At 43.4% G+C, this 16311-nt stretch overlaps 1 protein-coding gene across 1 annotated transcript in view; it reads right to left on the bottom strand.

Moving 5' to 3' along the window:
- The window catches only part of EML6 (EMAP like 6), a gene marked incomplete at its 5' end in the record, with an annotated part of 200028 nt that overhangs the window by 47929 nt on the left and 135788 nt on the right, over positions 1 to 16311 (bottom strand). Inside the window, 7 exons of the mRNA XM_079792522.1 lie at positions 3769 to 3900; positions 4060 to 4212; positions 7094 to 7235; positions 12210 to 12337; positions 12570 to 12681; positions 14419 to 14621; positions 15885 to 15985. Coding sequence (XP_079648648.1) covers positions 3769 to 3900; positions 4060 to 4212; positions 7094 to 7235; positions 12210 to 12337; positions 12570 to 12681; positions 14419 to 14621; positions 15885 to 15985 — 971 coding nt within the window. The remainder of the gene's footprint in view (positions 1 to 3768; positions 3901 to 4059; positions 4213 to 7093; positions 7236 to 12209; positions 12338 to 12569; positions 12682 to 14418; positions 14622 to 15884; positions 15986 to 16311) is intronic.

Here is a 16311-nt window from a genome sequence, read left to right as displayed (position 1 = left end):
GCCTGGGAGAGTCTATTTGGAAGAAGTGGCGTTAGAAGAAGTTTAAGTTAAAAATAAATTTGGCTCTCAAAAGAAATTTCAATCGTTGTACTGTTGATATTTGGCTCTGTTGACTAATGAGTTTGCCGACCACTGGCCCAGGCCCTCCACGGGGCAGCTCACTGATCTCGGCCAAGATCTTGTTCTTTCCACCTGGGATTTACTCCTCTTTTTTTTTTTTACACAGAGGAAGGGAGAAGGAGAGAGTCAGAAACATCGATGAGAGAGAAACATCAATTAGCTGCCTCCTGCACACCCCCTACTGGGGATGTGCCCGCAACCAAGGTACATGCCCTTGACTGGAATCGAACCTGGGACCCTTGAGTCCACAGGCCGACACTCTATCCACTGAGCCATACCAGTCAGGGCAATTTACTCCTCTTTATATTGCTAACATTCAACCCAGGGCTTACACATTCGAGGAATTAAAAAATAATCCTCTCAAAATGTGAGTCAAACTACAAGGAGATACCACCTCACACCAGTTGGATGGCTGATATAAAAAAAATAAAACAAAGCAGAAAACTCCAGAAAATAACCAAATGTTGGCAAGGATGTGGAGAACTTGGTGGGAATGTAAAATGGTGCAGCCACTGTGGAAGAAGTATGGTGGTTCCTCACTTAAAAATTGATTTATCATTTAATCTAGAAATTCCACTACTGGGTACATACTAAGCACTTTACACTAGGTTCACAGCAGCCAGAAGGTGGACACAACCCCAGTACTCACTGATGGATGAATGGATGGATCAAATGTGGTGTGTACATACTATGGAATACTGTTGAGTCTTAAAAACGAAAGGAAATTCTGACACATGTTACAACATGGATGAATCTTGAGGATAGCATGCAAAGTGAAATAAGCCAGTCACAAAAAGACAGATACTGTATGGTTCTACTTAGTACCTAGAGTAATCAAATTCTTAGGGACAGAAAGTGGAATGGTGGTTGCCAGAGGCTAAGGAAGGGAGAAAGAGGAATTATTGATTAATAAAGTTTTAAGTTTTATAAGATGAAACGAGTTCTAGAGATGGGTAGTGGTGATGGTTGCACAATAATGTGAATTTATTCAATGCCACTGAACTGGACTCTTAAAGTGATAAGAGGGGAGGGGTGTTGGGGCTGAGTAAAAAGGGTGAAGGAACAAGATGTACAAATTGGTAGTTACAGAGCAGTTAGGGATGTAAAGCACAGCATAGGAAATATAGTCAATAATATTATAATAGCCAAGTACAGTGCCAGGTGGGTACTGGACATATTGGGAAATCACTTTGTAAAGTATATGACTGTCTAACAGTATACTGTACACCTGAAACTAAAGCAAAATAATGTTGAATATAAACTGTAACTGAAAAATAAAATAAAGAAAAATGGTTCAGGTGTTAAATTTTTTTATGCATCTTTTTTCACAGTTAATAATTTTAAAGCCCTGGCTGGTGTTCTCAGTGGTTAGAGCATCGCCCTGAGGACTGAAGGGTTGCAGGTTCGATCCCTGGCCCCAGTTGGGAGTGTGTGGGAGGCAACCGATCGATTTGTCTCTCACATGGATATTCCTCTCTTCCTTTCTCCCTCTCTCCCTCTCCCTCTCTCCCCTCCCTCCCTTCCACTTTCTCTAAAAATCAATGGAAAAAAATATCCTTGGGTGAGGATTAACAAACAAAAATTATAATAATTTTAAAGAAATCTTCTTGATCAAAACTTATTCCTCCTATGTCCCATTTTCTTGTAGCTCTTCACTCCCTAATATGTAAATAATTGGTTTTAATCCCCCCATGGTCATTGTAGTGGTGTAATTTCACATTGTGTCAGGTAGTGTATGTGTGTGTGGTGAATTTTAAACAAAATTCCCCATACTCTAGCCTATGTCCACATAAGGTTGGCCCTGACTGGTTAAATCTTTCTCACAAGAAGGCATATCTAGGCGTGTTAGCCAGAGAGTAAACAGGAAGAAATCACTGCTTTTGTTTTTCAAACAATAAAGCAGAGAATATCAAAGAACGGGGTAACGAAGTGGCTGCTTCCACCTGCCCCGTCAGCCTCCTGGTTCTTAGGTGACTGTCAGGCGCTGTGTCCTCAGGCGGCTGGTGCCCGGCCCAGTCACAAATGCCAGCCCAAGCCCTCGGCACTGTGTCCAGCGTGGCCCTGACATGTAATGGGAGGGACTTATCTGATCTCCTTTTGCTCTTGGTGGGACTTGCACCTCTTCCCTCCTATCTGGTGCACTACATAAATATGCCTGCGGGTTGTAAAGCTCAGATAAAGTCCAAATTCCAGGGCAGCAAGCACAGTTACTACTAAATACCTGTCTTAGCAGAAGGATCGGTTTATGGTTCCTACTTCAAGAAATACTTAAATATTCTGGCATCTCTGAAATAACCTTTTTGGTTGAGGCCCTCATTACCCCCCTTTTTCCTGGTTTATTTTAGATGCTTTCCAACTCCAGGCTCACTCACCCTCCAAAAGCTGGTGGGAAATGCCCCGTCCACGTGTCCTGGAGTTACCTAATGCTATAGGATAAAGTGCAGTGTCCAACTTCCTTGCGCATGACGTCAACATTCCTTTACGTTCTGTCTCGGTCCTTCTCTCCACACTCGCTCCCTTCCCGCTCTCAGCCACTCAGCATTACTCACTGTTTCTTAATCACCCCTGCTCTTCCCACGTCTTGGGACACCACGTTCCTTCGGAGCCTGGAATGCTCATCCTAGACTTTGCAATCTGGTGAATTTCTGCTCATTCATCCTTCAAGATCCATCCCGAAGGTCACGCCTTCTGTGAAGGCTCCGTGGATTCTCGCCGGAGCTCTTCCTCGGAGCCCACCCTGGGCTGGGTGCTCTTCCACCACAGTACACTGACCCTTCCCGGAAAGGTGGGACCCTGCCCTTTCCTAAAGGCCTGCCTCCGACTAACATCAGCCCCCCCTTACCCCCCAGGATGGGACTGAGAAGTGCCCCACCCTGCAGCACTGCTGCTCCAGCTGCAGTGCCCACTGCTGACCTGCCCATCCCCGCCCGCCTCACCCCTTCCTCAGTGACTCACCATGTCTCACTCCCGGGCCTTACCCAGTCTGTGCCCTTGTATTATTCAGGGACCAGGACGTCTCCCTCACCAAGTCATAAACGCTGTGGAGAGCAGGAACCATGCCTCACACTTCTAGATCCCACACCATTTCTGGCTTAAGACTTTGCACATGGCAGAAGCTAGATTTGTCAGATAAGTAAACATGTCCACATGGTGTTCGTGGGCATGATGGAGGAGGCAGGGGCCGGCGGGGAGTTTTAGAGAGCAGAGAAACTTGAGGTAAGGGGCACGTAACTCCCCACCTCTGCTGAGGATGAAAACCGCTGAGGCTCCGGGGCAGTCGGGGTGGGGGGGGGGGGGGTTGGGGGGGGAGCACTGGGAGGGAGAGGTGCACAGGAAGGAGGGACGGAGGCAAGGACACGGCCAGCGAACGCAAAGGGGGGCGGTGGCTGGCGAGGGTAACAGAGGCATCGGGTATCTTCAACTGTCTTCCGACTCAATGGCTGGAATCAGTGACACCGATAATAATGAAAAACACCCAAAATGTGAACGGCAGCTGTCTCTGGGTTATCAAATTACAGTCAATTTATTGTGGGATCCCCCCCTGTTTTTCTCTAAAACTCAACTGTCATCCTCGCTAGAAACAATATGGATGAACACCGACTTTTTTTAAAACAAAAACTGTATTTTAAAAGCCACAACATACTGTACCTCGAGAGTCCCAGTCGATATGTGTAACGTAACTAGAAGCACCTTTGCAGATGCCGACCCGTTTGCTTGTAAGCACGTTATAAATATCCACGAAGTTATCGTGGGAGGCCACGGCAAGGTATTTTCCTGTATCTGTACAGAAGAAGGTGCAGTTACTATCAAAACATTGTACGTAAGACTTGGATTCTGTGAACGTAGCGTTTTAGAACGGGGGAGAAGTCAAGAAAACCATGAAACTGTTGTAACTTTTTGTCCCAATGCATTTTCGAAAGTTTTTGCCGCCATCTTTACCTTTTGAAAATTTAATATCAGAGATCATTTCTTTTCTGTGGTGGAAGGAGACCATGTCTTCAACCGTGTCAGCATTGACAACCAGGAAGCTCCCATCATTCAGGCCGACCGCTAGGGCTTTCCCATCGGGGGAGAAGGCACAGCATCTTCCACCTGCAAACGGACTCACAGAACCACACTCGTTAGGCCTGACGTGACGACCAAACAACCGAGTGGGGAGGGGGCGAGATCGGCGTGTGTGCTGATGCACGAACATGGGCTGTGTCTGTAGCATGGCTTGTGAGAAGAACTAAAACGTCATCATTTAATCATCTCTTCCCTCCAAACCCAAGGACAATGACCAACATGTTAAACACACATTTTCAATTTCTTTGAGGATATCTATTCATTTCTTGGTATCTGCATACCTGGGGTTCCCAAAGGGTTAATATAACCAGTATCTTTGCTCCCAAGAAAAGAGATGATACTTAAGAACAGACGTTCCATAATAAACTTTTTAGAAACTGTTTTTTTTTAAATCATGTTGTACATGTAAAACTTGCTTTATGAGAACCTTGTTCGGTTCTCTGATCCGTGGGTCATGATGCCTCATTCTAGAGGTGAAAGATTTTGTTCCTGCCTCTTCTATCACGAGAAGGATGGAATGTGGACAACATTCTCTCAAGAGGCATCTGTAAAACTAACCATGGCTGATGCTGCCACATGAGCAATGCTTTCTCCTGTTTTGTAGGGTCACAGGGAGACACGTATAATAGGAGTATGGACTCTGGTGGGTATGTTTAATAGGAATCATAAGAATATGCCCTCCATTCTTATTTTGAAGACTTTGGTAAGCATGGCCCCAGGGATGGGACAGTCACGTGGCCTCGTGCTAAGGCAAACATGTCAAACTCTCGGCCCACGGGCCACCTGCCTCATTTAGTTGGCCCGTGTTAGCCTTTGAGTTTGACATGCTTGTGCTAAGGCATTCCCTCTGAGCTTCCACGCACACTCCTCAGTCACTGCTCGTGGGATGATGAAAGCTATGCTCATATCAACAACTGCACATCCGCTCACCAATTATATCTTCCTCCCTTCGCTTAGCAAACAGTTACTCACCTGCGGTGAGTCAGGGCTGGTGCTAGTGCAGAAAGAATAAGAAGTGGGCCCACCCTTGAGGAGATCACCAGACTGAGTTAACCATATACTTATCATCCAAAGCAGCACACTTCTGAGTGAAAGGGAGAGCTATTAATAATTACACCAGGACAACAGCTATAAACTGGGCTGAATGGTCATCTTATCTAACATAATTTAGCAACTGTTCTTTTGAACTGATTTCTAACTAGTGAATAAAGTCCATTGTCTGACACTCGAGCCACTCACAATGAGGACTTGGTCCATCCTTTCCCCAATATAAACCGGCGTCCAAATGAATCCATCCTGTGGTGGTAAAGGGCATGGGCTTTGGAGCCAGACCTGGGCTGGAGTCCTGGCTCCATTAACCAACGCCCAGGTGTGCAGTGGGAAGAGAGGAATAAGGTAGGAGGAGGCAGTGCCATGCAGTGGCCACAGGTGTGCTCTCTGAAGCCCCATGGCCTGGGTTTCAATTCAGTTCCGTCACTTACAAGCTGTGGGACTTCCGGCAAATGACTTAAGCTCCCTGCGCCTCCGTTTCCTAATTCCTAAGTGGTAACAATAATGACCTTACTCCGTGGGTTCCCACCAAATGCAGAATGCTAGCACAGTCACTGGCTCAGCAATATTAGCCACCGTCATCGTTGTTACTACTGACACCTTCCTTTTCTCCTAGAATGCACTCCCCATGTCTCTCTGCTTATAAAACAGACACTTCAGCGCCAGACTCCAATGGCATCTTTTCCTGTCTCAACTTTCAGAAATCCTTTGGGCCTCAGCTCTCTTTCTCTTCCATGATGAAGCGGACCCTGGCAGCAGGCCTTCCTCTGTGCCTCCTGGTACCTGGTTTGTGCCAGATTATCTTTGGTTGACCCTCCACACCCACTCTCCACCCTCTTCAGCGCCTGGAGCTGGCCCGTACAGACGGCATCAAAGGGCCTTCTTGCCCTCTGGCTTCTGATTGGGTTTGGCCAAGGGGCAGCATAGGCAGGAAACAAAAGAGGGAGGGAGGGAGGGAGGGAGGGAGGGAGGGAGGATTTCCCTGGCTGCCTCCCTGGGGTCGCTGCATGTGGCTGAATCTCGGCTGATGGTCACAGCTGCTGTCAGGTTGCATCTCACACAGCTCTTACTTTCAAGGTTCCGGCGATCGCTCCCTCCTCTAGCCCTTTCAGGCCCAGGGCTGGTAAAGGTACCAGCTGCTAATAGCTGCACAGGGCTGCACTATCCCTACCCACCCCTTTACAAACAGTCTTGTTTTTAGGCTCTCCTCACATTACCCAATTTGAATGGACCATCTGTTGCTGGGACTCTGCTCAAATCTTGTCCATCTCTGACACCAGAGATGGGACCATTCATCTTGGATCCTCCGTGCCTGACACACAGAAGCTACTAAGTAAGTATTTGCTGCATTTGTACTTGGTATGCCTCTTAGTTCTAGTGCATATAGGTGTTCAATACATATAATATTTACTCATTTCTTGATTATTACTTGGAGTAATATTAAGTATTACTTTTTGTTTAGCAGATTTTCATTTTTCAGTAATAAAACCAGTTCTGGAGATGGTTAGACATACAATTAAACAGCACGTTTTACAAGCGGATGTGTTTCAGCTGATGCACACAGCTCTCGAAGAGAAGAGGAAGGACATATTGCCCCCAGGTGGCAAATGCCTGTGAAGTGCAAGGAAAAGCAAGCGAGTAACAGAGCTGGGCACCGACAGATCAGGCCAGCCTCCGGGAACAATGTGAAGCCTGCGGAAGTATGACTGCAGCAACAAACACTGAATTCCCTTTGCCTGACACACTTGGGGGCATCCAACAGGTGCTGCCAGTGAATATCAGTTGAATGAACGAATGAACCCAACCCGTTCTGTTCTTTGTAAATACTCTTGCAGATGTGTAAGACGATGTCATGTACCTTTTTTGAGTTTCCGTACCGCCAGCATGCGGTGCTGGGAGGATAATTCCCAGATGCGCAGGGTTTTATCATCGCTCACTGTTGCACAGATGGGCAGGAGAGGGTGAGCTGCCAGCCCCCACACTTCTCCCTCCATGTGCCCCTGTGGAGAGGAAATGGGACAACAACTCGGTCTGTGTGTCTTGGCTCGCTCTTTGGCAGCCTCGTGCTGCATATGCAGCCCAAGCGTCTTCCAAACAGGTTCAAGCACAAATAAACACAGTTAAAGCTTCCTGGAGCCAAAATGATAGCAGTGAATACGCTTTTCACTTGAACTTGAATCTAAAGCTGGGCTGACATGATGCTAAAGCATTCCTTTGGGAAGCACAATAGGGATTTGTCGCTTATAAATTTTGTTTTATATGATGCCAAACATCTTTTCATTTAGAAACATCTGGTTGAATAATGAAGTGCCTTCATTGTAATCTGTTGTTTGACTTCAGATAAGCACAAAATATATATTTATCTCCTTATAAGACACAATTTATTGATCACAATGACACAATAAAAGCAGATTCTAAAGGCGCAGGGACTACCTATCTTTGGCAGAGGAATTAGTCAGCAATATTCTTGTCCATTTATTTCCATTTTAGTCCTTTGAATGTACAGCATTTTGCAGAACAGAAATGAAGACAGTTAAATTTTTCACTTCAAGTGTCCTGGGTTCAACATTTGCTCACAAATTCATCTATCCAATGGACTTTGGAAAACTGGGTGGTACGTCATAGGCTCTAGGCCAATTCCACATATCTATACTTTATCACAAACACACTTAACTGGCTTAGAATAATGACTGAGATAAAATAGTATCTCTCTATATAAAAGGCTAGGTGTCCATCTGTCCAACCAGTAGCTATGACACACACTGACCACCAGGGGGCAAATGCTCAATATAGGAGCTGCCATTTTAAAATAAATGGTACCATGGACTTGGCACCGACAAACCAATACTCAGCTTCCCCAAGTGGGACACAGGCTCCACCACCACCCTGGCGCGACACCCCACCAAATCTCAGCCAATGCTGCCAAGACCCCATGGCACAAAATGCGGCCCATAGCCCAGCCGAGCCCGGAAATGGTCGCTGTGGGTGCCGGGTAATGACCTCACGTAGTAACGTCCAGCTTCATCTCCCTAGTGACTAGCCTCCTTGGAGTTTCTTCAGCCCAGAAACCCAACTTGCTTTATAGCCAGGTGCAAACATTTTACAGTTTAACCCTGTGGTCGGCAAACTGTGGCTCGCGAGCCACATGCGGCTCTTTGGCCCCTTGAGTGTGGCTCTTAGGCCAGCTTAGGAGTACTCTAACTAAGTTAATAACAATGTACCTACCTATATAGTTTAAGTTTAAACTATTTCGCTCTCAAAAGAAATTTCAATCGTTATACTGTTGATATTTGGCTCTGTTGACTAATGAGTTTGCCGACCACTGGTTTAACCAAATGTTTGTGAAGCATTTTCATGTGCCTCATCTCATTTGATCCTCACAGAAGTCCTGGAGTAGGTAGATAGGAGACTTGGTAGAATCCTATTTTCTTTTCATTAGCAAAACACGAATAGCGATATTAAACTATTTCTTCGAATTAGTTTCCTTTCAATGTGCACGAATCTGTGCACCAGGACACTAGCTTAAAAATAATTAGGGAGAAAACAAATCCTATTCCTATAATTTGTCCCTCAGTAAAGCCATGTAAACAGATTAGTGTATGGGGCAATAAGACAGAGCAGATTGTTAACTGAATTTCTACTTTTAGTGGCTAATTATAAAAAGGCTCTGCTCAGTGACAAGAAAAGAAAGACCATAGACAGGCGTCTGGAAAGTGTCTGGAGTTGGAATGCTTTGGGGAACAGGTGGCTTTCCAGAGGAGAAATCGGATGATTATGGTTTGACTGGGAAGCTGTTTGAGCAAAACAGTAATTTGGCAGAAGACACAGAGTTCCAAATTCAGGTGACATTCGAATACCTGTGGAGGGCTGAAGGGTGCAAATGTTGTTTTTAAATTTATTGCATTTGGAGCATCCTATATCCTAGTTTTCTACCCTTCAGAAGCCTCCCACCTCCAAGATCATAGTCAGAGGATGGTTCCGGCATCAACCCCCGCTTGCCCCCAGCCTGGAGCTGCTTGGAGCTCTTTTACGGGCCAAGGCCCTTTGCTCATTTTGCTTGAGGACAGGCTTGTGGTGCTCCGAGGCCCTTTCAAACCACTGCTTCATATATTGACTTAAAAATTATATTTCCTTAATCTAATATGCTTCTATTACCTCCTGTCTAACATGGCCATGGACAGTGAGCGAGGCAGGCTGGGAGCACCTCGAGTGGCACAAGGAAATGAGCTTGGGATCTTACTTTCCTACTGTGTCTCCCAGCTGCACGACTGAGATGACTATATTCGAAGTGCACACAATGGAAATGGTCAGAAATCACCTCATGTCACGTCTCTCTTCCCCCAACATAGCTTTCCTTCTCTTAAAAATAAGCAATGTATTCTAAACGACACTAGATTGCTTCTGAACTTGGAAAAGCAGACCTGAAATCTTCCCACAGCAGGCTAGCTGACTGATGGTCCTAATCACGCTGCCTCTCCTGTCCCTGAGCTTCCTCTCTGTGTCTGTGAAAGCTGAAGGTGGCCTCTGGCCAACAGCCACCAAGGAATGGAAGCTGTCAGTCTACAACCACAAGGAACTGAATGAATTCTGCCAACAACCTGAGTGACCTCAAAAGAAGATCCTTCTTCTCAGAATGGGGCTGAGAGCCTGGGAACAGGAGGCCTGACCCTCTGTGCACGGCACAGGGCAAATCTTGGCAGGAGCCCAACAACATTGACTGCATTCGACACTGAGTTCTACCTAGGAGGAAACGGCACAGGCCTGATAGGCCAGAGGAGGAAAGAGATGCTGAGGAATAAGGAAATTAATGGTGCACATGGAAGAAGAGATGGTTCTACCAGCTCCACAGCTCAGGGGCCGTGCCTTCTGTACCGCTTTCCAGTGTCTCCACTCGGAGACACTGAGAGAACAGCCTGGTGCAGTGACAAAGAAAGGGCTCTGGTGTTTGCAAATTTTGGGTTGAACCCCAGCTCTGCAATTCTTACTGGGCTTTGGGTCCGTCATCAATGAAACAATTTCAACGGAGCCAATCTGTTGTGGAGATGAGAGAGATGTTGCATTGCCGGACACATAGGAGGTGCTCAGTAAGTGGTACCTGTGGTTATTTGTACAATTAGAATGATAGAAATAAATATTAAAAAATAGTTTGAAAAAACAAAAAAGCAAAAAGCTTTTATTGTCAAGTTTAAAACATATTTAAACAACTATAACACAATACTTAGGAGTTTAAAGTTGGAAAACTTGAGAGTTTAAGTCTTACAGCACTGTTGAAGTCATATTATGGTAAAAACTTTATAAAATATTAAGCAATATAGCATGTATGAAAACAATTTAAAGTCTCAAACATGGGCATTAAAAAATCAATAATGAACTAAGAAGACTTTAAGTTGTTTACATTGAAACAAACACTTGCTTTTCAATAAAATTAAATAAGAAGTCATAGCCAGAAAGAAAAAGAAATGAGTCTGGCAAGAAACAACAAAAATGCGAGCAGTTAGAGAACAAGACAGTCACTCCCAGGACACATCTCAATCCTGCTGCCTGGCACAGTCAGCTATAGAGCTTTGGAGGTTTGTTTTTAACATAATTTTTTAAACACAGATTCTTATTCAGGATACCCAGAGAAGGACTTGAGCACATGCATTTCTAAAACCTCTCAGTGATCTGTGTGCAGACCTGTTCCCAGGGAGAAATCAACCAGAGGACCCTTCTCAGTGGGGTTTTGGGACTCATCCCTAATAAGGCGAGCCCACAGGCATGGGCCAGGGCAGGGGGAGGAGGCAAAGCTCCTCTACTGGACCCAGAGAAGTGCTCAGTGCTCATTCTTCTACTCCACCTTCTGAACACACATGCTCTCCCTCCCGTGCCTCTTCCATCTATAAATCAGGTCCATTCATCACCAAATTGGGTAGGACTAGCTACCTACTCACCCCCACATACTACTACCCACTCAGGTGAGACTGTATCATTTCTTTGATCTTTGAGGATTCATTAATATTCATTTTAATCGGATTTTACCTGAATTCTTAAGGGCCGAGGGAGGGTAAGGAGTATGTAGTGTGTTTCTGTGAATCAAGGCTGAGGATAAAGTGAGACACAAAATCTAAAGAGGTGCTTATATGTTTGATGTGTGTGGAGCAGAGAACGTCTTGTTAGTTTTACAGATTGACAGACTCAGAGAAAATACCCCTACGGAGCCTTATGCACACCTGGAATAGATTTAGATGATGAGATTGTGGACTTTGAGCAGACACTGCAAATAGATAAGGCTCTTGGAGACTGGGAGGAGGGAATAAATTTTGAATGGGTGGGAACATGAAAAATTGGTGGCAAGAGGAGGGTTGTGATGGACTCTTGAGGTGACTCTCAAGATGCTCATGATTTGCACACTCTTTATATAATCACCTCCCTTTGAGTATGACATAACCAGTGGCTTATTTTCAATAAAAATATATGGCAAAGGTGATGGATGTTTATGATTACATGTATGTGATGATATGATTATGTCATATAAGACTGCAGTGCCTATTTTTCTCTCTCCCTTGCTGGCTTTGAGGTAGTAAGGGGCCATGATGGGGAACCCCATGAGGCAAGGAACTGTGGGCAGCAGCTAAAAGCTGAAGGTGGCCTCTGGCCAACAGCCACCAAGGAATGGAAGCTGTCAGTCCTACAACCACAAGGAACTGAATGAATTCTGCCAACAACCTGAGTGACCTCAAAAGAAGATCCTTCCTCAGTTGAGCCTCAGATGAGACTGCAGCCCTGAGTCTCTCTGCAGCCTTGTGAAACCTTTAGTAGAGGAACCAGTTAAGCCATGCTCAGACTCCTGACCCACAGAAATGATAAGATAATAAATGTGTGCTGTTTTAAAAGCTACTGTTTAAATTTTGCACATTAAGACCTCCCCTCCCACACCTCATCCCAGGTCTGGCTCTGATGTGAACTGTGGTTTAGAATATGTACAAACATGGTACCTGAACAAGCAGTGTCATTGGGCCACTTTTGTCAATTTCCAGGATCTCTCCATTTTTGGTTCCCACCAGGATATGTCCATGTCCCAAAGTGATGGCACGAATGGAAGGATTATCTTCCAAAAGCAATCCTAAGGGGAGGAAATGTATTTAATAGAGCAAAAAATAAAAAGGTTATTATATAAATTATATTTCTTATAATTCCAAAACTAGACAATCATCCTTGACATTTCTACCAGGGGCTTAGAGCTCTCAATGTAAAAGAAAAAGAAATGATTTGATCATGGTTTTCCAAGAACCTTAGTACTACCGTCTCCATCCCTATGAACAGAAAGGTTTCTACTGCATATTTGGGAGTGGCACCTTTAGAGCTAGTCGACAATGCTGCTCTTTTAATGGCGTAAGTCTTCAAGCATCTTTCAAACATATCATCCCAGAGCTCCACAATGCCGTCCTTTCCACCTGTTACAAAACCCTGTGAAGGCACACACGGGAAGAATTACATACACATTGAAATGAGCAGTTGCCCACCCAGCCCCAACAGGAGTCCCCGTGGGTAAAGCAGCTTTGTGTGTGTTTTCATCTTAAGTAGAGGGGACTGAAAAGTCTGACAAGATGTAATAGCAATATGATATCTTCTGGAAGCATCTCTCCCCTACTTCTCTAGCAGGATCAAGGACATTCTCAGTGTCCACTGCACTTCCTCCAGGCCGTAGGCTGGCTCTTGGTGCTCCGGGCCATGGCCATTCCTGTGCCAGCCCCCTGACTAGAGAGTGGGTTCCTACAGAACAGGACCAGCCTCAAAGTCTGGCAGTTTCTGGTGTCTCCTATACTCCTCCTGAATGAATGTGAATTAACATCACAATGAAATGACTGTTAAATATTTTTAAATTAAATAATTACTCCTAGGTGAAAACATCCTTATTTCTTATTAAGAGTGAATTAGGCACTTCATATAACAAAATGGTCCTGCTAATTTGTTCAAAAGACATCAATTTCTACAATAATCAAAATCTGGATTAATTTTTACAAAACCTGGAAAGTAAAAAGCTTAACATATTGGATATATTTTAATGAACAGTGATCTTTATTCTTGTTCTAAATTTATGATTTCTTGGCCTTACCACTTTTCCTTCCTGGCAACTTATCACATATACCAACTGTTCTTGGAAAAGTCGTCTTCTTTTTTTTAAGAAAAATACTGAGTAACTCATTCTGTTTTCTCAGAAACTTTTAATTTACTGCATTTTAATGATGTTTACAAGGAAAAATGTTTTTTAGTTTATTACATTAAATATTCTATTCTTACTATAGATTTTGCACCCAGGGAGATTCAATCCCCAAATTAAATTTAAATGCAGTATATTATACTGTGATATCCTCATCTTTCTCCATGATTTGTCGGCTTAAGTTACCAAGCAATAAAAAGTTTGAACACATTGTATCACATCAATTTCTGCATTCTGCTTTCATCTCTTCTAACATTTGCTGTTTGCAGTTTAACCAAAAACAAGTTTGCTGGTTAAAAAAAAAAAGCTTAACAACTAAAACAACCATCTAGGTTTACATAAGCACACTCTATGTTAGCACAACTCTGAGCAGGGACAAAATCACCTAATGACTCATCACACATGACTGTGTGTATATGTGTGTGTGTATGTGTATGTATATGTGTATGTTGTATATTCTACTGGTTTTGTTTCTTTGGAAAATCAGCAGCTGGTTAAAGACTTCACTCTAACACTCTTGTTAAAGCTGTTAACAAGATGTTAGAGTGCAGGAAGAAACTGGTTATCAACATCACTTTTGTTGGGTGGAACAATAATCTAACCACTTGGTACTTCTAGGTCTCTGCTCTCTGTGCCACTGAGGAGAAGAGAATGCTGAAATATTTTTCAAGTCTCTTCTCCTACTGTGTGTTTACATTTATCCCACCACTAATTCTTAAGGAGCTTTAGGAATGAGAGCCAGAAAGAACAAGTGTGAAAAAAAGTGGGGAGAAATTGCATATAAAAATAATTATAAATGAAAGAGAAAATACAAAATATTTGCACTCCCTGCCTTCTCTTGACTGGAGGTTCATTACAATGACTTCCTAATTCAGACAGTTCTGTTTTTAGACACAGGATTCTCTTGGTGTCTACTTTCCTAAGACTAACTGACAATTTTAGAAAGCCGAGGAGGAAAATGAATGCTGATAAAGATACCATACCTTATCCAATGCATACATAGCAAACACGGGCCCGTCATGAGCCTTCACCGTCTTCAGGAGTTGAATGTCTTTCCAAATGAAAATATCTCCTGTAGATGCTCCTGAGAAGACTAGGTCTTCCATCCGCCCATAAGAAACACACATCATTGTTTCCAGTTTTCCGACACTTCCAAAGATTCCCCTTTTAGAGGTGAAACCCCCACCTGGAGTGGACCAAGAGTATTTATTACGTGGTTTTATTTTTAAGTGACACCTTCTATGAATGTGTAGAATGACTACCTTCAATGGAAAGCCCAGTGTGTCATTATGTGTATACACAGAGCTGTATGAAAATAGCATGAAATAGCAAAGACAAAAATATAAGGGGGTTTTCATTCACTCAGGCATTTATTGAGGTCCCTACTTTGTGGTAGGCTCGGTGGTCAACGCTGGGGTATCAAGATGAAGAGAGAGTTCCTGCCTTCAAGGAACTTAGGGTCTGGCTGGAGAGGGGACTCGATAATCATACGCATCTCAGTCAAACAAGAGATCGTCCAACCAAGGTTCGGTGCTAGGGCTGTGACAGCCAGAGGAAGGAGTGACTGGGGGAGATGGGACCATCTTCCTGAAGGCTGAGCAAAAAGAACAGAAACAGCGCCAGCTGCGAATGTGAAATGTAAACATGTTATATATGTCTTGCCTCAGTTTTTATCACAGCAGCTTTGGGGTGAGAAAAATGAATCACTGTGTAGGAGAAGGTACATCAGATTCGTCCCTTGGATGTTCTCATTTCCCTGCACTTCCTGACTAGCACAGAGAAACACAGACTCACTCCAGACAACGCCACGCAGGCTGGCTCACCCGACATGCTAGTGCCAGTATCCTTTCTTGAAAAATAGAAGCATGGGAACAGCAGCTTTTTTATGCTATGACCAGTTATAAAATTGGGCTTGGTATTAAAGCTGATACTAAGAGTTCAGAAGCAATTTTAGTAACAGGTATGACGTATTTAGTGAGAAGAATAAGATATCAGTATATGTTTTGTCATGCTTATTTACTCATCACTTATTACCAATATTATAATCCACAAATATTTATTTTTGACTACTTTCTGGGTATAGTGTCAGGATTTAATTCATTCTTTGAATTCAGTGATAAAGGAACCCTCCCTGAAAACTGTATTCACCCAACCAAAGTGTGATTATTTTACTTCCTGCTCAGTAGTCCAACATCATGACTGCTTTCAGATCAGAGGGATACAGAGAATTATTTTCACAGCAGAACATGTTCCAAAGCTTTCTAGATATTGATGAATATGCATAGCATCATATAGAGTGCTCTAAGTTTCACAGCTTAGGCATTAAGCAGTCCAAAGTGAATTTGGGAGAGAATATCTTTCAGGAACATTTTAATTTTAGGCTGCAGAGACATGGTCATGGTCTTCTCCAGCTCTCAGCCACATAAATGATAAACCCAAATAGCATTACCTGCTTGTTGCCAGAATTTGATGTGCTTTATCCCAACTGTAACCAGTCTGTCAACATGGTGTGGGTTACACTTTACCACAAATATCTTATCTTTATGTCCTCTGTAAGAAATAAATAAGAAAAAATTCTAATTTTGATGGCAGCAATGATATCAAGTTTTAATAAAAGTATGCATTTGGTCTAACTGTCATTAAGCATATGTAATAGGACAACTAAGTTAGATGATGACTTAATTACACAGAGTCGACATTAAAATAAGATTTCTTTGCATGTTTGAGCCCTTTATTCTCACCTTAATATTGCTACCAAAGTCTAGTTAATTATGCTTTAAACAAATTAATGAAATATCTAAAATAGATCAGAATGTCTCTGTAAGATAAAATTAATGTCATTGCCATAGGATTGTGAATAATTCTTGGGTTATGGA

Source organism: Cnephaeus nilssonii (genome assembly GCF_951640355.1).
Source record: "Cnephaeus nilssonii genome assembly, chromosome: 15".
Classification (NCBI taxonomy): Eukaryota; Metazoa; Chordata; class Mammalia; order Chiroptera; family Vespertilionidae; genus Cnephaeus; species Cnephaeus nilssonii.
Note: the sequence above shows the minus strand (reverse complement) of the source record. Positions and strands in the feature narration are given on the sequence as shown.